Source organism: Pteropus medius, unplaced genomic scaffold, assembly GCF_902729225.1.
Source record: "Pteropus medius unplaced genomic scaffold, Ma_sr-lr_union100, whole genome shotgun sequence".
Lineage (NCBI taxonomy): Eukaryota > Metazoa > Chordata > Mammalia > Chiroptera > Pteropodidae > Pteropus > Pteropus medius.
Genome location: NW_024349519.1, coordinates 5,183,310 through 5,209,744, shown reverse-complemented (window position 1 = coordinate 5,209,744; position 26,435 = coordinate 5,183,310). Strand labels below are relative to the sequence as shown.

The 26,435-nt window shown below is 33.3% G+C and overlaps 1 protein-coding gene across 4 annotated transcripts in view; it reads right to left on the bottom strand.

The window, feature by feature from the left end:
* The window catches only part of ADAMTS20 (ADAM metallopeptidase with thrombospondin type 1 motif 20), a 149,931-nt gene that overhangs the window by 18,214 nt on the left and 105,282 nt on the right, over positions 1 to 26,435 (bottom strand). For all 4 annotated transcript variants that reach the window (XM_039882260.1, XM_039882259.1, XM_039882261.1 and 1 more), the window contains 9 exons: positions 15,490 to 15,657; positions 8,034 to 8,207; positions 7,786 to 7,956; positions 6,282 to 6,482; positions 5,441 to 5,570; positions 5,133 to 5,224; positions 4,951 to 5,045; positions 4,303 to 4,436; positions 838 to 929 (listed from right to left, as the gene is read on the bottom strand). In XM_039882260.1, the coding sequence (XP_039738194.1) occupies positions 838 to 929; positions 4,303 to 4,436; positions 4,951 to 5,045; positions 5,133 to 5,224; positions 5,441 to 5,570; positions 6,282 to 6,482; positions 7,786 to 7,956; positions 8,034 to 8,207; positions 15,490 to 15,657 (1,257 nt within the window). The remainder of the gene's footprint in view (positions 1 to 837; positions 930 to 4,302; positions 4,437 to 4,950; positions 5,046 to 5,132; positions 5,225 to 5,440; positions 5,571 to 6,281; positions 6,483 to 7,785; positions 7,957 to 8,033; positions 8,208 to 15,489; positions 15,658 to 26,435) is intronic.

Sequence of the window (26,435 nt, the reverse complement as noted above, 5' to 3'; positions counted from 1 at the left end):
AGAATCATTTCATTTTCTTTAAGTCTCCTCTTCTAATATAGAAAGTGCCCTTCTTTCTAACATAAACACCTTCTGGGTCATATGATGAAAACTGTGAATGGGAAATTCTGAAAACAGAAGGCTATGGCAAACCATTTAGCTACTTTTCTTCAAAATGATATCAATAATATAATTACTACCTCTTGTGCATGGTTTTTCAGTTATTTAAGAATCTACCTAGCAATGCTATCTTCATCTAACTTACATCTCTCCAACTAATCATAAAAATGCTGTTCACATGGACTTAGAAAATCCCTTTTTTAAAATGGGATACATTTATTCTAGGAAGCACACTTTTTCTGGTAATCACAGATAATGTAAAGGGTGTGTGAAGAGAACTCTGGAAACAAAGGACTAAAACAAGAATAAAGACATAGAAATGTACTATTTCACAGATAATAAAGTTATTCTGGAAAAATTACAGACCCAGCTCATTAATATAACTGATGTTAGCAGCAGTGTAGAAAGTCACATGCTTGTGATCTATTCATTATAATATATATCCATTCATTTTCATAGACCAAGTGCAAAAACTAAAAATAGTAAAGCATCATGGAAGGACAAATAGGATCTCTGAACAAATTAAAATTCTTGTTACACCTTTCAAACAAACCCAATATTGGCAAAAATACATTTCCTCCGAAGTTTATCTGTAACCTTTGAAATAAAGTTCATGTAGAAAGTTTGCATTTTCTATTTACTTATGTTTCTTGTAGTATTCTGGTCAAGAAAATGAAGAAAAACAGTCTTGACTATTTTTCATAATAAGAGTAAAATAATCAAAGAAATATGAAATACCTGTGGGCATCTGGCAGCACTATAGCAATCTCCAGCTGTGGCAAATGGAACTGCTTTTCCAAATATTGTCTTAGCAAAAAGAAGGTCTGTAGCTAGAAGATAATAAATGAAACTCTTTAGCATTGAGACATTTTATGTTTTCTGATCATCATTGCAAATCACAGTCTTCATATTATATTCTTAAATATATTTACATGATTCAAATTTTTTAAAGCAGAAATGCTACATAATTATAGTACATAACATAGATCAGGCTCTCGATAATTTTTTTAACACAAAAATGTTCATCTCATAAATTGCCCTAATAATGGCACGCAAATCTGTAACTAAGCCACAAGTTTTAAAAACTAAATAAGTATTTTATTATATTTTATATCATAGTGAATATCTAAAATAGATAAAGTGGGGTAAGGAGCAAAATTATAGAAAACATTAAAGGTAAATTATGATAAAGCAACATATGAGTGCTTATAGAATACACACACACACACACACACACACACATATATATTCATTTAAACAATTCCAAAACTCCCAGTTAAAAAATATACTATTTTCTTTATTATTGCATTATATTATTTTATTCTTGTCGATCTTACTTTTGCTAATGTTAACAAAATTTCCTGATTGGCAATAATGCTGGGGAGTCTATATGAACTATTGAAAATAGAGTCATTTGGATCAAAAACAGGTGGAAAGAACCCTAAAATCAGCTTGTCCAATCACTTCTTCATGCCTGAATCACATAATATCTCAACCAATGGTCATTCAGTTAGTGGCACTCACCTCCACTAATGTTTTTCAAATCTCCTCACTTTTCAAAAGGACTTCAAGATCACTGCATGCTACCATTACAACACCAGTCCCTTAGAGGCAATCCCCAAAGGTAGCTTTTCTAGAAATGTTTATCATCTCTCCAAGGGCAGTTTCAAAAACAAGAAGGCCTTTCATGGTGTGCCAGAGTCAGCTTGTACCAAATCATGAAAACTAATTGTATGGGTCTCTTCCCAACTCTGTGTACCTCGCGTTGGTAGCTTAAAATTGGCCGTGGTGGGAATATATACATCATGGAAGTTGGTGAATACTGTAAATAAGACTTTTTCTAGGTTGTTAAGGGCTGGATGTTATCCACACACCACTGCTTATGCATAGCACTTATGGGTTAGGCTGGGGCAGAGCAAACGATTTTCAAATCATATTTTGCTAGTACCTCTTCCATCATTTCCTGAATGACCCACAGATAGCCGTTACTTAACATATCCAAAGCAAATGCATTATCTTTTTCTCTAAACTTACTCACCTTGCTGTATTTCTCATTTCACTGGACTATATCACCATATACTTGTCTACTTTGGAAATCTATCTAAATATTTCATGTCACAAGTCCTTATATTCCTTGTTAGAAAATCCTGTGGCTATATTTCTCAAAGGCCCTCTGTTCTGAACCATGTCCTTAATTTAGGCCTTCATCACTTTCTATCTGAATTATTACATTAGCTTCCCAATTATCTTCACAGATATGATTTGTTTTCCCTCCGAGTCTGTTTCCTCTCCTATCTATATTTTTGCTGTTAATAGTTCCCATAGCTTATAAGTTCAATTGTGTAGTTTAATATACATTGTACTTCATGATCTGCTTCCTGAGAACTTCTCTAACAAGCTGCCTTCACCCAATCTCCATTTGATTAATGCTTAGACAGAACTGAACGTTTTATTCTCTGATGGAACTAAAATGCTTCACTTTTTCATGCTTTTTGTTCATACTGTCCCCAGCTCCTGAAATTCCATTTCCCCACTTTGATTAATTCAAATTTAGCTTCAAGATTTACTCAAGACAGCTTCTTAAGGAAAGTTGAAGACTTTTATTCAACGAATACTTATTTAGAACCTATTGTGTATTGAGCATTATTCTAAATACTGTTAAGAACAGAACAGTGGATGAAACAGGGGATGATGGAACCTGAGTATTTCCAGAGAGAAATAAATAGTATATTGGGAGAGATAATTGCTATAGAAAAGAAATAAAGCAGGAAAAGGATGGGGAGAAAGGAACTTTAAGAGTGGAGAATAGTCTAGGATGGACTCATTGAGAAAGTGAATTTAAGCAAAGATCCAAAAGAAATTAAGGAGTAAACCCTACACATAACTGAAAAAATAGTTCCAGGCAAATAGAACAGAAAGTGCAAAAGCCTTAAGGTGGGGGCATGCTTGATGTAGTCAAGGAATAGCAAAAGGACAAGTGTGTCTGGAACAGAGTGTGCATGGCAGGGAGTATAGAGGGAAGGCGTAATGAGGGAGAGGTAATGGAGATGGGAGGCCATGTTGAGTTTCGTTGACCATTGACAGGAATCTTGATTTTACTAAGAGTAGATGGGAAATGTTTGGAGAGTTATGAGCAGAATTTGAGGTTATTAAAAAGATGAAATGAGATGATGTATAAGACATGGAATGATTGTGTTTTCATGAGATCACTCTGGCTTCTCTGTGGAGAAGAGAATCTAGGTCAAGAGGAGGTAGAAAGGTGAAATGGAACTTGAATGCCACCAGAGTAAATAGGAATACTAGTCAGTAGGCATAATAAAATGGTGAAAAAATGATTTGGACTTGGACCAAAATGGTAGCACATGAGGTAGTGAGGTAATTTAGGCTTAAAGAGATATGTCCACAGTCACATAAGTGGTAAATGGATGCAGAGAATTTACACCCAGTCTAACTCCAGAGTTCATAATCATAACCACAATAGTATAATGCTTGCCTGCTACAGTAATGGTGGGTACTCAGTAAATGGTAGCCATTATTACTAACAATAATACTTCATTATCATATGACTGATTTAGAGATTATGTATTTATCATTCATTGTCTCAACAAACTATTTTTGTTTCTTTTTATGGTTTATGCACTGCATTAAGCACTGGTGAGTCAATTGGGATTTAGAGTTTCTACTTCTGAAATAAACTTCTTTACCTTTTCATGTAGATATGTAACTTCCAGGATGACAAGTTGCTTAGTGCATATTAGGTTTCATAAGTATGTTTTGACTCGACTGTATTATAAATTGCTTCCTACATAGGCAGCAGGTTCATAGTCTGGGATCTGTGGGTGGGACTTTCTCTCCCCACAATGCCACTTACAAACTGTAACAAAACACTTAACTTTTATAAGTGTGTCTTAATTTCATCACTTGCAACAGTGTGATGCAATTCTGCCTTCAATAGTTAAAAAGATCAACTGAGACTACAATTTATGGCAAAAGCTTATCACTGTCATTACCACTACATTTTTTATTAAGGGTCCCCATGGTCCATGTCATTGCAGAGAAAGTATATAGCTAGCAACTTAAGTAACTATTGCACAGTGCTAGACCCTTTGCTATACCCTAGCTATTACATTATACCAGCATATTGTTAGAGTTTCCTTAGCAGATAGAGGCTTTTCATTTTATAAACAGAGATTCAGCACTTACTTTTAATTTGCATAGAAGTGAGATCAATTCTTATTTTGCTGAAAACAGTGTGTCCAGCAGCCAGGTAATCATTTTTACATTCACAGTCTTGCCTCCTACTTCCATTAAAAGGACATTCATATGGATTTTGTAGTCTGTAACAACATTAGAATATTTTTATTGTTAGATACAGTTATTAGCCCATAAACGGTAAACTTTGGAAGTGAGAAGGTAAAAGATACACTCTTCAGGATGGCAGTGTCCACAGTTAAATGAGAAAAAAAGTAAAAAGCACTGAGTTTAAGCTGAAATTATCAATGGAAGATTCGAGACCAGTTTATGAAAAAATAATCTGTAGTTCTAGCTTTTGTTATTGGAATTACTATGATTTCTATGAAAATACACATAAGTCTTAAATTCACCCCTTCTCTGTACTCCCACTGCCCATCCACAGTATCCTTCTTTCTCTCTCTGTGAGTACGTGGTAACATTCAAGTCTTTATTGTTGAACAGGCCTGGACAAAATCTAAATTCGGTGCTCATATGTCGACCTGCTTCTAAATTACTTGTCCCACTTGCAAGCTATTCAGATATCACTCTGAATGCCAGAACTTCTGTTTTCTTGAAGAACCATAAAAATGCACTGGTAAGCCAAAACACATCTCATACCTAAAACCATACACTTCAGAAAAGTTGTCTTCTTCACCTTTGACCAATGATATATATTCCTTGGGGTTCTCTAAATGCATCCCTGAACAATAGATCTAAAAGAAAAATGCAAACATTTAAAAATGCTTTTTCCAAAGCCAATGGTCAATGTTGAAATCAAATAGGAACTGTTCTCATAATACCTTTATCATTCTTCCCTTAATGTTAAGGTAATAGTCACCATCCTTGGTAATGTTTTTCTCTTGGATTTCTTTGCAGCTGGTAAATGTTTTACCTTCAAGGACAAGTAAATACAACTTATCAACAATGAACAAATTACAAACACAGCATGAATTTAACTCAATCATACGAATATTATTATACTCTGCAAAAATAGACATTTCAATTTGTGGAGCATATGGCTACTACAAATATTTATTTTCAAATTTTAATTAAAACTTCTTAGGGCCACATAGGTACTGGGTAGATTTTTGAAGTCTATATTACTTACAATCACTGACATAACATTTCTTTTGAGCATCTGGCTTTAAACGCTTTAAACATAAGTCACTGGACCAATCATTTTCAGCCATGCATTCCACTCTCCTCTCCATTATCCCAACTCCACATGTCACTGAGCACTGTTAACAGAGTAAAATTTGAAGTTAAAGTATTTAATGGATAATAAGGCCAGTAAATCCATAACTCCTCCTCTCAGACTAGGTTCTTTTGGAAGAAACTGAAAATCAATAGTGGCTAGAACTACTGAAGATACAAATATACTCTAGAGGCTGGACCATCACAGATGGGAGTGATCCTTAGGCATTAGCCTGAATCGACTATTTCTCAGCTACTATTTCTACGATTTCTTAGTCCCTTCATTTATTTTGTATAGTTATATCAATAGTATATTATAAATGCCTGATAAAAATTAATTAATGTTGTTTGAGACTACTGAGTTTTTCTCACTGTTATATGCTGTTTGCAAAGCAATATTTACTTGCTTTCTATCAATTAAACTGGAAATGGAATATAGTACAAATAACTTTTTCCTCATATATTAGATTTATTTACTCCTTCACTTCACCAACAAATATTTTCAAGCATCTACTCAAAATGCAAGCCACTGTGCAAGGCTCTCTGAGGAATAGAAATAAGTATTATAGTTTCTGCTTGTAAGAAGGTTACAGCAAGCATAGAAAAAGATATTTATACAAATAACTGATAAAGCAGTTTTTAGACTATAGGGGATTGAAACAACTCTGAGATCTAGTTAGATATGCAGATTACTAGGCATTCCACACCTAGAAAGTCTCATTCGGAAGGTTTTAAATTCATAATTATATGCTGACCTTGCTCCATTTTCCAACTCTCCAAGTGGCAGCATGCAAACAGCTCTCCAAATTGCACTTGTAAACCTGAGGGGAAGGCAGCACAGGGCATTCTTGATAGTCCACAGGCCAAAGCTGATGGAGTTTATATTTCTCAGTAGACTGGATCCCAATGCAATATGTAATCCTTTGTCGGTAATTAAGTCCACAGTTACCTGCACACTGGAAAAATAATAACAAGGAGGAGAAGATGTCCTTAAACTTGACCAGGGCATAATATTCACTAGGGACATATATACAAATATATACACACACTATGCAATATTATTCCCACAGCAACCCTATTTATTAGCCTCATTTACAGGTAAATAAACAAAAGTTCAGAGACATTAGGTAACTTTCCCAGTTATACCAATAGATGGAAAGGGTCCAAATTCAGCTAGATTGACTATCTGTAGCACCTACTAAGTGAAAAAAGCCAGATATAAAAGACCACAAATTATATGATTCCATTTACATGAAATGTCCAGAATAGGTATGTCCATAGAGACAGAAATTAGACATGAGTTTATTTGGGGTTTGGGGAAGAAGGAGATGAGGAGTGACTACTAATAGATATAAAATTTCTTTCTGGGTGATAAAATGTCTTAGTATTAGACCATGGCGATGGTTACATAAACTTGTGAAAATTCCCTACATTGTCAATGCACACATATAAATGTTAGAATTAGCAAAGAAGGACATTAAAACATTCTTAATAACTCTATTCAAAAAGTTAAGTAGAGACATGAAAGATATTTTAAAAAAGCTGAAATCAAACATCTAAAGATGATTACACCATCTGAGATGAAAAATAGCCTTGATGGGGAAAATGGCAAATCAGACATCATAGAAGATTAGTGGACTTAAAATAAGTTATTGATAATACTACAACCTAACTGAATCTCAAAATATTTATGAGACATCAGTCAAAAAATAGTACATACTGTAGGATTCCATTGATATAAAACTCAAGAAAATGCAAACTACTATAGTGACATATCACTAAAATAAAAAATAGGTTAGGTTACCTGAAGGGTGAAGAAGGGAGAGGGGAAGAATTGGGAGAGAGCTGGGAGGAATTGCTCTTTATTGTGAATATGCTAACAGCTTTATGGGTATATCCATACATCAAAACTTATCAAACTGTACACTTTAAATGTGTGCAGCTTATTATTTGTCAATTATATCTCAATAAAGTTGTTTTTAAAAAGCAAGCCATTCTGCAGAACCAGTTTGCCAAACTGTTCCTAGTAGTTGGTCTCGCAGTTGGCACCAATTAACATTTCAAAACTGCATTCAAGTTTTACATGTTGTTATTAATCTATTTCCACCATCCAACTGTCTGTGGTTTTCTCTTTAGATTGACATGCATACCATCATCTGCCCCTTATTCAAATTTAGACCTGGTTTCAACTGTGTCAAATTTTAGACTCAGTTGTTGTTTTCAGGAGCAAAAATGATCAACTTCCTATTTTTTCCTTACCTGAGATGAGTCTCCTGTCACCACAATGTACTTGCATGGAGGGTTCCTGCACTTCTTGATTGAAAGAGGTCTGGTTGAAGGATCACAGAAACTTTCATTCATTTGAACGTTTTGTGCATCAACGCACTTCACTTGCCGATGTGTCTCTTTTTTCTTACATGATGCTGAACACTAGAAATGCAATGATGAAATGAGTAACACATGGGCCTTTATGCAGTGTCTTTGAAAGTTTACCTGCCAATACTCACATCCAGCCACTCTCCTGCCACCCACTGGTACTGTGTGCAGTCCTGACGCCAGCATTGCCTCTGAAAGTGAGGCCGGGTAGACTGATCACACAATTCTTCAGTCACCCGACCGACACCTCTCAGTCTACAGTACACATCCCTTTGCTGAACACCAGAACCACAAGTCACAGAGCACTACAAAAAAAAAAAAGCCCAAATGATTTAAATAATTAGCTACTAAATATCAAACTACATAAAAATAGCAAAACAGCGCTTTGACATATTTTGTTTCTTTTAAACATAGCTTGGTATGATAGCATGCATTAGATAGAAAATATACAATAAGTATTTTCAAGATTGTCTGGTGTGAAGCGTCTATACAAATATACAAATAGATTTTATTTTGCAATACCTATTCAAGCCTTATGCAAGCTACAGTAGGTTTTATGGCATGTTATACCAGATACTCCATCTTCACTAGAAACTCTTCTGACTGAAATGTACTAAATACCTCTAATACTTACCACACAAAACTATTCTACTTTGCTCTTAAATATCACTTAAATCTTTACACTGTACGTATAATCCCTCTCAAAGAAACAATAATTTCCAAGATTGTGTTTTTGTTCACCTGGTCAATTTGAAATCCTCAGACCTTTGCAGCATTTTTACTCTAATGGCACTTTAAAATTTAGTTTTCTATCTTGTGTGTATAAGCAGCAACTGACTTAAAAGATAATTTTTATTTTTTTTAACCCATGAAGAACATCATGCATATCTTCATAGCTTATATTGACTTTTGTTTTATGTTTACTCAGTTGAATTGTACCAACTCATTAAATGTCTTTACACACATGCACACACACACACACACACACACACGCACACACGCACACAGCTCCTTTACAATAACTCAGACAATAACAGCACAACGTGTGCTTTGTGCAGGGAACAATATTAAACAGACTAAAATATCTGTATGTAATTTAGCTTATCTGAACCTGTTGTGAAAATGTTTAGCCTACAAAATAAGGCTCCTGCAAACATTTTCCAGGGATAAGTTCAGAAATATAAACTACATTTGAACAACTTCCTGCCTTTAAATCTAAAAAATAAATTCCTAGAAGAAATAATTCACAAAACACAGTTTAGCAAGAAGTTCTGTCAGACAATACAATTTTCTATAATTCAATAAACCGTAATAGATTATTGCTCCTTTGAGCATAGCATGCATTTAGAAAAACCCACTGAGACCATGGGTAACTACTATTGTAGGCCCCTTCCCCGAAAGAGAACAAAATGAACTGCTTGGAAGAAAACAAATTTTTGTTTTTTTGTTTTTTAGAGATAAAAGTACAAAGGAGTAAACTGATGTGATTTTAGATTTGAACAGAGAATTAAGTATTTCTTAGCCTTATGTCATCAATAACCCTAACAGCCAAATTCAGTAAAAACTTTTCAAATATTTTCTTAATCTCACAGTCACATTCAGCACCACTAACCACTTTCTCTAGAGCCATTCTGGATTCTGTGATGGAAAGTCCTTTGCTTCCAGTGCTCTCCTCTTCTGAGATTGGACTTTCTCGAAATTCTTAACTATCTTTTCTGTTCAGCCTTTAAACGTCAGCATATTTCAGAGTTCTGTTTGCTTCTCTTTATACTCTCTGAGCTCTCTGTGAGCAATTCCTTCTATGCACCAATAATTTCTAAGTCTGCTCTCTCTAGCCTTGGTCATACATTGATGTTTTCCTATATTTACAAGAATTTTTCATGCACTTACCAGAATTTTCATGTGTTTCCTACATGATTACCTCAAATTGAACATTTCCAAAGCAGAACCTATTACCTTTGCCCAGCCCATTCCTCCTATGGTCATGAAAGCTGTGAAGATATGATCACCTGTGAAAGCTGTGAAGATATGATCACTTAAGAGTCACTTACTCTTAAGTGACTTACTAAAAATACTTTCTAAGGTACACCTCTAACCCCCAAATACACACCCTTATTGAATAGCTTTATACAACTACATATTAATAAGCATATCAAACTTTATTTTTATAAATCCAGGTAAGTAATGCGAAGGCAATGTGAGGCTATAATCACACTAATTGGAATGCACCAACACTGCATAATTTAATTCAGACAGGAAAATCAGCCAAATATCCTATTTATACTTAAATATACTATAACACTGCAAAGACTGACACTTTAAAGACTTGGCACTAAAAGTGGAGAAGACGAATTCTAGCCAATCCACAGGTATGATAGTCAATTTTGCTATTGTAGAGCATAGATAAATGTTAGAACATGCATTGCAAAAATAGGTTCATCAAAGCCAACTCACCCTGCTAATAAACAATTATTTAAAATGCAAATACTGATGACTTCTCTCTTGATGCATTATGTATCATGTCTAATTAATGAATTAAGGTATCGATGTTATTATAGTCAATTATTTATAACTATGGTTTATTTCAAGTGAATCAATAACGTAGCAGCAGTATTCATAGTAGAGAGTTTTGAGTTAGAAAAGACTCTAGATATCTAATCCTAATTTCTCTTCCATTCTGAAACCCCTTTTACAGTAATAGTGAGTAAATGACCCTCAGTCCCACCCATACCTTTATGGCCTCAGTCTGAGTGTGTTCACTATGTACTGAAAGCAGTTATTCCATTTTTGGATAACGTTAATGGTAGCGAATACTTATGTTGAGCTGAAATAGTCTTCTTTGATCTTTAATCCACTGTCCAGAATCTGTTCTTCTTACCAACGAAGAACAAATACTTACTTTTATGTGAGAAAGCATGAAGGTGAGGCCTGGAACTGTGGCAGCTATTTTATGACCATTAGGAGCCCACCAGCAGAATAACAGAAATGCCAGCCCAGCTCCTTTATACTGTGGAGCTGCTGAATCAAACTTAAAACCAGTGACCTTCCAGTTTCCAGACAATAAATTTCTTTGAGATTACACCACAAATAATCAGGGCTTCTCTGACTTGAAACAATACAGGGAAGAAGTCCAGAATAGTTGTCACCATTTGCTTGTGCTTCTCTGGGGATCTGGTAATTTGTCAATACTTTTGTTATGGCGTGGGTCCCAGAATAGGTACTGCTCCAAGAATCTAACCAGGATCTGTCAGTGCCAAAGATTTGAACACTATTTCGCTATCAATGTAGCTTAATACATTGCTACTGATTTAAGCAACTACATCATAATTAAAATGTAATCAACTAAACCCTCAGTTATTTTCTCATGACCTGTAACTCCTATATATCTTATATTTATGCAACAGCCTTTTTAAAACATAAATAAGCCTGCAAAAAATTACATTTGTGCTGAATGAATTACTACAGTGTAATGACAGTCTGCAATTGACTTTAGGTGGCCTTGTAAGAGGGGCATTAGGTTGCTAAGGAAATAAAGGATGAACTAATGTACAATGGTAATAATGAAATAATTATGATGGTAACTACAGTAGGGCAAACTCAAATAGGCTTGTGTGTAAATGCTTGCCCCCACCACTTCCTGGCTTGTGACCTGCACAAGCTATAATTTAACCTCTAAGCGATAGTTTCCTCATCTGCAGAATGAATGTACATACTGTTGCGAGGAATACAAAAGTCTGTCACACAGGGTCAGGAAGTGACTGTCCCTTGCTGCTTCTTTCCTGTTCCTATTTTTTTTTCACTTCTCTCAGTGTTACAAGTACTTCTGTCTTGAAAGTTTTTGACATATGTCTCAAAGTAAAAAGTGTTAGTTATCTCAGCCCACTCAAAGAAAAACCATCTTAAACATCAAGAAAGATAAAGAGAGTTAACAGGCAACATAGAAATGCAAAACCAGAATTGCTGGCACTAGCTAGAAAATATTGAGAAGCATAGTCTACCCAGCAGCCACAGAGCGAGCAAAAATACATCCTCCTTTGTCTTTGGGCTTCTGCTTACCTGCACTGGTAGAAATATCACCTAACCTGGGTTTTTGGTCAGGGGCTATGGGGACTTAATTAAGATTTACTTTCTTTTTAGGTTATACAGGATAAATATGTATGTACACATCAGACAATTTTGAAAATATAGAAATATAGATTTATGTTTATATGTTTTGGAAATACAGAAAATATGGAATTACAGAAATATAAAATCACTTAAACATGCTAGCATTTAGCATATAGTTTCACTTTAAAAAAAAAATCAAATTAGGTGCCTTGGGAAAGGGGGACCAGATTTGTGAGATTCTAGAACTTGTATCTCTTTTGGTTACAGCTCTGATCTTAAAATACTAGAAAGAAAATGATGGGTCCCAGAGAAAGGAAACTAGACAAATGGCTGATGTCATGTGGTTCTAGATTCAGTAGAGTGTTCTTTAGGTATTCAGTGACATTCTTTAGGTGTCTAAGATGTCCAACAGGTTTGCCATGATCAAGGCGAGGTGAGAATTCTGGTTTTTTTGTTTGTTTGTTTGTTTTTACATGAAGACTACACTTGGATGCACACTGAACTAAGTAGATGAGGCATGAGACAATGGAGAATCTAGCACTCTGTTAGCCTTAAAAACTTGAATTTATAAGTGAAGCTGGCATTTTCAAATAGGTAAAATAAAATGGATAAAAACCTTTTTGTTTCCAGAAAAAAAAGGGATGCTTTTTTCCTTCTTATATGATTTCTAGTATATTTAATTTGCCTCTAAAGGTATACATCTGGACCAGGAGGACAAATGGCCCTGTATAGCAGTTTGTTTCTGTTTAGCAGTAGTCATTGAAATGCATTACTAAATTCTTTAATTAGGAAAAAAATATGATATAAAATATCAAATGAAGAGTGCTACTTCAAAACTCACTTGAGCACCTCTATGGACATGATTTGCCAAATGAATCTTTCTATATGAGGTATAATGTAAAATAGTAATAAAATTATTTTACAATGCATGATTATATTAAAGCAATGTTACAATTTATGCAGTCAGAACAAAGTAGCAACCAGTGATTATCTCGTAACTACCTCTGAAATTACGCTTCTGTTGAATATATTATTATATGTAGTGCAAGGACAGCCTGCAATTGTTAACTTCATGTGGGTACTTTTTATAGAATAAATCAAAAGCCAACAACTTCACAAGTGGTCATTTGTTTCTGGCAGAGATTTGGGGACTGTGTGGGCATATGAAGCTAATTTCTATGACAAGGAAAACTGATTCGAAGAGAAGAAAGCAGACTTTGTTCAAAAGCATCTGTATTTTTTAACAGTCTTTGAATATTCATATCTGTATCTTAGAAACCCCTGAAATATGTTCCTTTAGTGAATCTTATATAATTTCATACTTGGGGGTAAGCCAAGGTCAATTTGTTAGCACTGATGATTGATTCACTGTTGTGAGGCTGGAGGTCAAGAGTCAGAAAGCGTCCCTCATGAATACCAACCACAGCAGCTGCAGCAGCTGCAGAGCAATGAAAGAATCCTGGGGATCAACAAGAATGCTGGTGGCCAAGAAGCAAAGTCTCTCCCACTTAAACTCCCATCCCCAGCAGCTCCTGCCTGATGTCAGAATTAGGAGGTATCTGCTACGTGCTGGGTTCAGTGCCTTTACAGTGTTCCACCCTCTGGGGGAAAACTAATTCGCCATTATTCTGTCACATCTTGGTCCAGATAAAATAAGGCAAACCCCCACTTTCCCATAATGTGATAAATATAACTAATAAACTAAGAGATGGCAAGTCCTTTTTGCAACTAAATCACGTATTCATAGAATGCATTAAGCTAGATACTAGGCTAGACATTTAGTGAACAAGCTACCCATTGCTTCTAAGATTTGGTGGCATAGGATAATGCTGAAGAAATCAGCATGGGTTAGGTTTTAGACTTACCACCTAAAGACAATGGTAAGTCATACAATATATTAAGTGATACAATCATATTCAAGTTTTCCTATAGTTCACACTATATGCAAGTAAATAATTTCAAAAATGTATGTAAGGAGGCCATCGTACACCTGGGAACAGATGATAATGAACTAGACTTGGGTGATTGCAATGGAGATTCAAGTTACATTGATAGGAGAATTGAGAGAACCCATTGAGTGATGAGGAGAAAGGAAGCAGGATGATCTGGTATTTCTTTCTCTAACAACTTGGTTGTAGTGGCACTCACTAAATAAACAGGTCAGTAAGAGATCTTTTAAATCATGGCCTTGGCTAAACCGTGAAAAATGTTATTTACTTTACCGAAACTAAAAATAGAAGCAAAGGCTCAAGAATTGTGTGTGTGTGTGTGTGTGTGTGTGTGTGTGTGTGTGTGTGTGTGTTTGGGGGGAGCGGGTGGTGGAATAAAACACAGAGATGTTTTTGCCCTTATTTTTCAGTCAAATGTTAACCACACTTCTTGGCACCTTAATACTCGACAGAGGCTGCCTCTTCTAGAAAGAAACCTGAGATGCTCACTCAATTTGGGAGCTTTTTATTCAATAACAGTGATATACTAGCACTCAAAAGCCAGGGCCTTATACCAAAGCTCTGACCTCGGAGTGAATAGCGATGACTTAGAAGCCCACTTTTTCTAGTTCTGGTCTGAATCTGTTTTCCTAATAGACATAGGTCCAACATCAGACAGAGACAAGGAAGTTCCATCAGCAGAAGACAGATTTCTTTTCCCTTTGCAAGACTGGGCCCCGCTAGAAACAGATAAGCAACCTGAGGTGCTGCTGAGAGCAGCTAGACAGCTGTGCTGAAAGCCCAAGCCCACTGAAATCAGGCCTCGGGAGGTTATTCTACTGAATGTACCTGACTTCATTCGTGCCTTGCCCCAGTTTTTTCCAGGCTGGTCTTTGCCTGACAACCACATCGAAAGGCATGCCTTCCCGAGGTTAGATTTTGAGCTTACTTCCCTGAGTGTGCCAGGGAAGTTATCAATAACCCTTCTTTTATAAACTGAGTTTTCAGCCTGGATCTCATCTTTGAATCAGTTTCATTTTTGCTGAGCTTTTCTAAGCACAGGTGCATTCTAGCCTTAGCCAACCCTGGACACCTAGTTCTGACACCTCTCTAACTTTCAAACAGTCTCTAATTAAAATTCCTTGCAGAACTTACCAGTCCCTTTTCTAAGATGCAAACTTAGCTCAAATCCAAGACTTTGGTTTGGAAATGAGGCAGTTACTAAATACATCGTCATATATATTTTACTGTTAGACTACCTGAAACAATATTATGATTATTGGTAGCTTGTCCCCTGTCCCCAGTATTTAGCAACAGATTTCTTGTAAAGTTTACAGCAACAAAAAATCAAATGACTAATTTAACTATACACAGCAAATATGTTAACACTGTACAGTATTAATTCAGAGATTAGTGCAAAAATGGTATAAAAGAATAAAGCACACTTTAATGATGTAAAACTTTCAAAGTTATTGAAAATAAACAGAATGAAGATATTCTTTTAAATGCAAATGTATATATATTTATATAAAATATAAAACACATCACATACCTCCTTCCATCTGTTGGCTTTCCATGAAGGACATCTGACAGATCTACAAGCTTTGTGAGTTCGAGGTTTCTGTAGATGACTGCAATATTTTTCTTCTAACTTCCCTTGGACTTCGTCAATACAAAGCACCTCACGGTACTTTAAACCTTTACCACAAGAAGCTGAACACTAGAAAACAAATATGGATGCACTTGATTCATTGTATCTTAATTTTAAACTTATCTATAAGCATAAAATGAAGCAATCAAAATATAATTGCTTTGCTATTTTCAATAAGATATACTTTGATATTTCTAATTAGAGAGAATTTAAAAATTGCCGATCTGCCTTGGATTGATATTATCATAAGGTATCCATTTATTCTATTTAAAAAATTGTCTACGATATACCAAGTACTTTCATGGCACATAAATGCTTTTAGAATTTTTAAGGTTAAAAACTTTCTGCATTTAATTCCTGTTATCACATTTAATCCAACAAAACTCGTTTTCAGGTTTGTATACTCACCACCTATTTTTAACCCTATGTATTTTCCATATTGCAAAGTATGTTTTGGATGTTTAAAAAATGCAGTGCTCTCTCAGTTCAGGAAACTGTGAGGAAGCAGAAAATGTACTTTTTAAAGTGCAATTCAGTTCAGGGTTTTTTTTGGTTTTTGCTTTTTGTCTTTTTTTTTTTTTTTTGCATCAATCTGGAAGTTGTATCTCTCTACCATCAACCTTCCAATATATTTAGTAAAAAACAAAGTAACTAAAATCTCTGTAAAGATAGGTAAAACAGTTATTTGAATTCATTTTCAGCCAGTTGCCATTTTATGAATGAGGTCAGTTTAATATAGTGCAAAGAGCTTTGGCTCTGGTATTGAATATCAACTCTGCCATTTACTAGCTGGATAACTTCAGGCACATTTCATTGCTTGTCTAAGCCTTGGTTTCTTCATTTATAAAATGGGGTAATAGCACCAATGGTACAGGTTTATTATGAAGATTAACATGAGAAATATGAAATGTCTAGTCCATTCCTATTCTACATGGTACATCCTCAGTAAATACAAGCATTCTTTTCTATTGTTTTCCTTCACATAGTCTCAGAAAGGATGCTGAAAACTGTCATCATAATACATGTATCAGGAACAAGTTAAGCAAAGAAGACATGAATTGTAGACAAGTCCTTTCATATCTGAGACGGCTGTTCACATATGGTGTCACTTAGAAATATATACTGAGTTCTGAGAACATTAGATAACGTATTATGCATTTTACATGAGTTCAAAGACAGACTAAAACAGATTATTAGAAGCTTAAACTATTTTAAATTAAAAAAATAATTTGGAAATAGTTATTCTTATATCTGCAGTTCTAAATCCCATTTGTATAGACAATTTAAATTGGTGTTGACTATTAAGACATCATATCTGAGATATTCTCTTCTCTTCCCATTAGGCATACAGCCTTTACATGCCACTTAGGACACACCTAATTCTGTGAAAATCTCTAAAGGTCTTTTAAAACTGTATTAAGTATATATTCTTTCCTGCTATTGACTTTTTCAGATCTACCAATAAGTTCTACTCTTCCTTGCCACTTATCTTGGTCACTTCCCTGTTTCTTTACTTTATTGTTTATTTTTCAAAGAGTATAATGCCCAAAATATATTATCAAATATCAAGCATATATTATCAGGGAGCATACATAAATGTTCATATATAGAAGAAAGTTTTTCTCCTAAGGTGTATATTTTTTTATCTAATTTTTAAATTGTGACCATTCAAAGAGAACATTCATTACTCTGTTACTCTGTTAGCCTACCTAAAAAGTAATAATCATTTTGAATATTAATGATATCAACACAGTAGTACTTGTTGTGAAAGAGAGAGAAATATTTGTCATTCTATGAATACTATTTTCTACCATATACCAAGAGTTGCAGGTTAATTAAAAAACATCTCTTGCTTTTGCCTCAAACTGCTTATAACCTAAATGACACATACTATCTATTAATGAATGCCAGAGTAGATCTTAATATTAAACCCAATAATATTAATATTAATATTAATATTTCCTCAAACTGCTTATAACCTAAATGACACATACCATCTATTAATGAATGCCAGAGTAGATCTTAATATTAAACCCAATAAAGATCAGGAAAAAAAAAAAACACTGTAAGACACTAAAGACCATTAAAATGATATAATATACAACTATAATGAAATTAAGAAATTCATAAAACTTAGCCATTTCTATTATATTTGGTAAGTACCAAAGGACAAGGTGATATTTTAACTCAGTCTTGAAGAAGTAGATTTTTTGATGGATGGTCTCATATAGTCTGATATGCCTTATCTAGACATTGCCCATGTGTCTGTTTTGTAAAATTCTCAGTTCTTTTAACAGTGCCAAGAATCCAAGAATTACTCAGTAAATATGCAGTAAATTGTTGATATTTCAGATAAGAATAAGCAATTCATTTACAAAACTATGTAATAAGAGGAGACATTAAAGATTCCACTTTAGAATTTATCAATATATTTTCTTTATAAGCAATATCTATGACTGCACTCTGAACTTGAACATTGTAGTACACTATCAAAGTTAAGATCATTCTCCTCAAAACTGCATACTCTAACTTGAGGTCATCTTTGATCCTGTTCTTCATTATTCTAATCTGTAATCAAGATTTTTAATCATAATTTTAAACATATTGCTTTTTTTCTCAAGAACTGAGAATGGCTCTAGTGTCTTTTATAGTAAACCAAAAATTATACTCTTCTTTTCTTTCTTAATGCATCAAATTTTAGTCAAAATACCTTTCCAACCTTACATTGTTACTTTCAACATACAATCTTTGTTCTAATAAGGCATAGTATAATCACTTCTCTTTAAGTGACATAGTCACTCAACAACAGTGTCTTGTTCATATTATTTTTTACCTTGACCACTTTCTCTGGTGCTTTCTGAATCCTACTTATCCTTAAAGCTCTAAATCGACCCTATTTTTCGAGTAAATACATATCATTCTTTCATCACTCTGAACTCTTCTTTCTGAGTCTCACTCTGTTTTTAGCACTTCATTATTTTCTACTTTTGTCACATGTTTTATCTACCTAGCCTTCTGGAGGTCAAGAACCTTTTTTTCACCCACAAAGTGGCAAGTACAATAAATATCAGCTGATTAACTGATGTTAATCCTTGGTGTAAGCAAGTCTTATTTGTTTTTAGTAAACCACAAAATTTATTAAAACACTTTACATTCCATGAAATATGTCACTTAATAAACTCAAGTTCCTCTAGGAAAGACAGACAAAAATACAAAATCAAAGTATTACAAAATAAATTATGCCTTGCTTAAAGTAGAGCTATCTTTCCCTTGATTTGAAGAGAAATAAGTATATTATTTTTATCATGTCTGATTAATTCCATATGGGAATTTAAGTAAAAAAGACCATGTTATATAAAAAATTATGTATTAATTGAATTGAGGCAATCTTAGAGCAAATAAAGAGTGAAATGGTACCTCTCTCTTTCAAACCACAACACATTCTGAGTGGTAAAGATTCCACAAAATAGTCCATTTGGTAGGAATACCCAAATATGGCAGTTCTTTTTTCTGGTACCCAAGCAGTCTTTTGGTTTTTCTCTCTTTTATATCCCTGACACCATCCTATTCCCTTGAGGTTTTATTAACATTGTATAATTCGTTTACATCCTTATCCAAACGACTTTTCTTAAAAATCACCTCTATTATCCTTAGTTGACATATCAGATGTTTTTCATGACTAATATGGAACAGTAGATATAGGATGCAACCCACTTTAGAAGTGGCACATTAAATATAAATAACCTGAATAGATCACTCCTATAAATTGGGTGAAGACAAATATCTATAAGGTAAACATGACATTTAAAACAAATGTAGAATTTGCAAGCCCTAAAAATTTAATAGAATCTCCAGAGCTATGTAGGGTGACTGGCACTTTCAACTCCAAGGTGGAGAGTTAAAGTTAATTTGTCCCCTCTAATATATTTAACTTTGGAATGAATCTATTCTTGTTTCTAAAGGTTATATATTATATAATAAGATTACTTCTGATATTTGAGGTGTGAGCTATTGCTTTGTTTACATATAAGGGAACAACAGAAAAGTGAATTTGTGAGAGACTTGTTGATTAATTCTGGAATCTTAAATTGCTAAACAATATAAGGAAATAAAGCTTACTTATCTCCAGTTCTAGAAAATGGAAAACTTTAGGGATGTGTGTACGTGTATGTGTTTAAGGTTTTCATAATCTGATATGTTGATCTCTCTATCCTGACAGTAGTGGGAAACATACTGACATGGGGAGAATTGCTATGTACCCTAATCTGCAATAAAATAACCCTTAAAATTAACTATTACACTATACCTTATACATGCATAAACTGCCTTTTATAGTTTTACAAACTGGGTAACCGTAATTATTTATCCTCATTGAACCTCCGTTTTTCGTGTGTAATATTGGTTAACAAAAATCTATTTCATATAAGTATTTGGGTAAAGGTAAGGGGGAAAATGACTTTTTAAAAAAGAAATAGCCAAACTCAGAAAACTCTAATGACACTTATAATGAAAATATTTAAAAAATTAAAAAGAATCTTGCAAAACAGAACATTGATTACATGAAGGACAAACTTGAAAATATTTCCCATAATGCAAAAGAAATGGGAAGATGACAAATAGTTTCCTAGAAAATACGCTGTGCATCTCCAGCTCAGGACTTTTGCACGAGTCATTTCTGCCCACCCCAACACCTTCTTCCATTTCATCCCTACATATTTTTCAGTACCGAGTTTTAGATCTCATTCCCTCTGCAAAGCCCGCTTTCTCGGTAGAAGATATCTGATAACCAACCCAGACCATATTAAGTACTGCTCTTACAGACTTTTTACATCTCAATATACCTATGATTGCCTATTCCATGTCTGTTTTCCCTGCCAGACTATAAATTTTATTGAGGACATACATATAAGAGATCATAAAAAATAGAACCCAGAATTACTCTTTCCTAGTATAAAGTGTTGTGAACCATTCTATATTTCTTCCTCTAAAGAGAGAAAATAATTCCAACGCACAATGGATCATTAATTAATTTATTGACAAGTGTTCTTGTACAATGGTAGTTAGTCCTCTGGTGGCGCATGAGCTGATTTTAGATGGTACCTTTTAAATTTAATGGTTATTTTTCATAGTAATAATCACTCTCCATTTTAGCTATAAAGATCATTTAGCTAGCTATTTGAAAACCAAATAAAATACAAAGAATTTGAAGTTTGATGTACAGAATAGCAAGTGAAATGAAAGGTAAGAGTGAGAATTATCCATGCAGTCTAATTTAATTAAGTTCAACTAGAAATTTGACTAGAAATGTCTATTTTACTTGCTAGTATATAGTGCCATCTATGGATTAAGGTATATATATTTGTTTCTATATCTCTCATGTAAATTTTAGCTAAAATTCTCTAAGTATTAAAATATTCAATACTTAATATTAAAAGCACAATATTAGAAAAGAGCTCTAACATCAACTATAAGTTCTACATTAAATATTTTTAATGACTGTTGAGATAAACAACTAATTAGTGAGATCAGGGATTTTAAAGAAAAGCCTGGCAATTCATATAGATTTTTCATTTTTAATTTAAAATCTCAAATTAATTCTGTACATAGCCTAAATAATTTCCAGTTCTCTAAATGAGCTTCCAGTCAGTAAATGTGGCAATTACTCTATTGTTTAAAATGAGTATAGGTTGAGAGAGAGAGACAGAGACAGACAGAGAGGCAAAGAGATAGAGAAAGGGCCCAAATAAAATCAGAAATGAAAAGAAGTGACAACCAACACCACAGAAATACAAAGGATTATAAAAGAATACTACAACCAATTATATGCAAACAAACTGGACAACCTAGAAAAAGATAAATTCCTCAAAACATACAAACTTCCAAGACTGAATCAGGAAAAAACAGAAAATCTAAACAGACCATTTACTAGTAACAAAATTGAATCAGTAATCAAAATCCACCCTCCCCCCAAATTAAAGTCCAGGACTAGATGGCTTTACAGGTGAATTCTACCAGGCATTCAAAGAAAAATTAATACTTATAGTTTCCAACTATGCCAAAAAATTGAAGATGAAAAGATTCCCAACTCATTCTATGAGGCTAGCATTACACTGATTCTAAAACCAGACAAAGACACTCCAAAAAAAATTACAGGCCAATATTCCTGATGAACATAGATGCAAAAATTCTAAACAAAATATAAGCAAAACCAAAGTCAGCAATATATTGAAAAGATCATACACCATCATCGAGATTTATTCCAGGGATGCAAGGATGGTTCAATATCCACAAATCAAACAATGTGATACACTGCATAGATAAAATGGATAGAAATATGATTATCTCAACAGATGCAGAAAAAACATTTGATAAAATTCACATCCATTTATGATAAAAACTCTCAACAAAGTGGGTATAAATCAGGAAAAAGATACAGATGACTATTCTCACCAATTTTATTCAACATATTAAGGAAGTCCCAAGCACAGCAATCAGACAGAAAGAAGAAACAAAAATCATCCAATTAAACAAGAATAAGTAAAACTGTAACTATTTGCAGATGATGTGCTACTATATATAGAAAACCCTAAAGATTACACCAAAAAACTATTAGAATGAATTCAGTAAAGTTGCAGGATACAAAATTAATATTCAGAAATCTATTGCATTTCTACACACTAATAACAAACTCTCAGGAAGAGAAATTAAGGAAACAGTCCCATTTATAATTACTTCAAAGAGAATGAACTACCTAGGAACAAATTTAACCAATGAGGTAAAAGACCTGTACTCTGAAAACTAAGGCGTTGATACAAGAAACTGAAGAGGTCACAAATAAATGGAAGGAGATACTGTGCACATGGATTGGAAGAATTAATATGTACCCAAAGCAATCTACAGAGTCAATGCAATTTCTATCAAAATATCAATGGCATTATTCACAGAACTAAAACAAATAATCCTAAATTTATATGGAACCGCAAAAAAAAAAAAATTACTAAAGCAATCTTAAGAGAGAAAATCATAGCTGCAGGTATCATGTTAGCTGATATCAAACTATACTGCAAGGCTATAGTAATCAAAACAAGTTGGTACTGGAAAAAAAAAAGACATATAGATCAATAGAACAGAATAGAGAGCCTAGAAATAACCCTACACCTATATAGTCAATTAATCTATGACAAAGAAGGCAAGAATATACAACAGGTAAAGACAGTCTATTCAATAAATGGTGTTGGGAAAGCTGAATGAATACATGCAAAAAAAAAAAAATGAAAGAAGGCCACTTTCTTATACCATACACAAAAATAAACTCAAAATAGATTAAAAACTTAAATGTTAAGACCTGAAACCATAAAACTCCTAGAAGAAAACATAAGTAATAAACTAATTGACATCAGTCTCAGCAATAGCTTTTTGGATATATCTCCTAGAGCAAAGGCAACAAAGCAAAAATAGATAAATGGGAAACTGCAACAACCTAAAAAGCTTCGGCACCATGAAGGAAACCATTAACTAAATGAGAAGGCAACCTATGTGAATGGGAGAAGATATTTGCAAATGATATATCTGAAAAGGGGCTAATCTCCAAAACATATAAAGAACTCATACAACTCAACATCAAAAAAAAAATCCAATTAAAAAAATGGGTAGAGGCCTGAATAGACATTTTTTCCAACAAAGACATATGGATGGCCAACAGACACATGAAAAGATGCTCAGCATCAGAGAAACGTAAATCAAAACCATGATATATCACCTCATACTTGTCAGAATGGCTATTATCAAAAAGATAATAAAGAATAAATGTTGGTGAGGATGTGAAGAAAAGAGAACACTCATGCACTGTTAGTGAGATTGTAAACTGAGCAGCCACTGTAGAAAACAGTATGAAAATGCCTTAAAAATTTTAAAATAGAGCTACCATATGACTCAGCAATCCCATTTCTGGGTATTTATCTGAAGAAATAAAAAACACTAATTTAAAAAGGTATGTGCACCTCTATGTTCACAGTGGCATTATTTACAGTGCCTAAGATATGGAAGCAACTTAGGTGTCCATCAGTATATGAATGGTTAAATAAAATGTATATATGTATGTGTACATATATATATATATATACACACACACACACACATATATATATGCAATAGAATACTATTCAGCCATAAAAAAGAAAAAAATCTTGCTAAATTAACAAACAAAAGAGAAACAGACTCAGATACAGAGAACAAACTGATGGTTGCCAGGAGACAGGTATGGAAATGGGCAAAAAAGTTGATGGAGATTAAGAACAAACTGCACTAACAGACTCATGGACACAGACAGTGGATTGGTGTTTACCGGAAGGAAGCGGGGAGAGAAGAGGTAGTTAGGGGTTAAAGGAGTCAAATATTTGGTGACAAAGGAAAATCTAACTTTGGTAGTGAACACAAAATGCAATATATATTACATATTGTTGAACTGTATGCTTGAAACTTATTTGATTTTATTAACCAATGTCACCTCAACAATTTTCATTTAAAAAAAAAGTACAGCCAGTTGTAAAGTAAGTCACAGAGATACGAAGTACAGCATAAAGAATATAGTCAATAATATCAAAATAACTATGATGTCATATAGGTACTAGACATATTGTGGTGATCCTTTTGCGAGGTGTATAAGTGTCTAATCACTATGTCATACACCTGAAACTAATATATTTTATGTCAACTATAATTAAAAATAAATTTTTATAAATAAATGAGCAGAGATCATTCAAGGTCAATTAATGAGAACTAGAGGTATCTTGTAACAACAGAATATTTCAAAATGTGATAATATTATTGTAAACATTTATCGATATTGCTTTGCTACACCACCTCAGGGATAGTTAAAAATTATGGTATTTAGTTTTTCACCTGTCTTAAATAATCTAATTAGACAAACAGCCATAATTTTTCCCTTCAGCCATTTGACTTAGTTTTAGTTTTCTAATGTTGCTATCAAACAAAAAATGACTAACAAGAAAATATGAAACTGAATAATAATGAGGTACTATTAATCAATTTATTTGCTTTTCAAAATATTTAGAATTTTTTTATTTTTTTTTCAAAACATAATCCTTAATGAGTCGAAAAACCACATGAAGAAACGTTTTTTTTTTTTTTACTCTATTTGTAGATATGAAATCATCTCTTTTTGCTTCATGACAGCAAGTTCCATAGTTATCTGTTAAAAATATAAAAGCTCACAACCATATGGCTGGGTGTCACATCTATCCGATTGCTCATTGTATGGTAGATATTAGGTAATTTCTTTAGACAAGGACAACTTACCACACGTGGCAAAAGGAGTCACACAATTTTCGTTTTAGGAGAGTTAAACTCACAGAGATGCAATCACCATACAGTACAAATCTAAACTCAAATATACCTTATTATAAACCAGAAATCATCTCCATCAAGACAAATGCAACTGAACAAGAAGCATCAATTTATGTATAAAATGGAATAGTTTTGATTTAAAAACAAACATAATAACGAAAACAATCAGGGATCTAGTGTCTCTCTTAGACTGATCTGAGAGGATTTGATGTGTTTTTCTTACTCTTAAGGAAAAATATCTCTAGTCTCAAGGAAATTCCCTAGTCTTAAGGAAAAGGCCAAAAGTATCAATAAATTTCTCAATATAAGAACATGTATTTATTTTTTTTTCCTTTTTCAAAACTGAGCAATTCTATGCTTCTGTAGCAAAGTTAACTTTTATTTTTAATGGAAAAATTTTGATCATAGCTATTTTGCTATGAAATTTTTTAAATGATGTTTTGGTGATTGTTAAATGTCTTTTTAATACTATTATGAAACAAAAGATTTGTCTGGGCAATGATATATTAAATAGGGGAATAAGAGTTTCAGGTCAAAACAGATCAGAAATTAGACATTCTGTGGAATAAAACAGTATTATGCGTATGCATCCATGTACATGTGTTTTTTTTCCCCCATTTTTAAGAAGCCTATTATAAATTCTCTAAATAAAATAAAGAGGCTATATCAAAACCCCAGGAATAGCATGTTTTTTGAAATCTTCAGGAAGTCAGTGATACCTATATATCTAAAAGAAAAGCTTCACTGTAGTAAAATCTTAGATATGTTTTACCCAACTACTTTGTAAGTAAGGGTATTCCCTACAAAGGTGGAACACTGTATTGAGATTCACCATTACTAGAGAAGTAAAAAAAGTAGTTAAAGTAAGATAGCCAGACTATAGTAATCACTATTTAAATAACAACAAAAAATGACAAAACATGCATAATAAGAGTATCAGCTCTGTAAAATAACTACTGCCACTGTTCCTTTAATTCAATGCACATGTGCAGTAAAGAGTAAGTTACTAAATCACCAGAGAACCCATTCATAGTATTTCCTGAAAGATTATATTTAGAGTTTTAAAGTTTAATGGAGTTTGAAAATTTCCTTTTTAACCTGTTACAGACATCATTTGACTACATAGCTTTAAAAAACCAAGACAGCATTTGGTTTTAGAAATGTTTAATTCTATGTCGCTGTATCTGATTACATTTAAAATCTGTACCTTCAGACATTCAAAAAATTTTTAAGATTCATTTGCAAAAATGTTGATTTCTAACTTAAAGGACAAAGAAATATATGCTTAATGATATATGCTTAATGATAAAATGAAAGTAAAATTTCATTATATTCCTATCTTTGTAAGTTATAACATTTTAATTTCTATGTTCTAAAATTTTAAATGTATATATGTATATATTTATACATGTATATATGTATATATTTATACATATACAATGGATTTATAATTTTAAGCTAATCAATGCAAAATGATTATC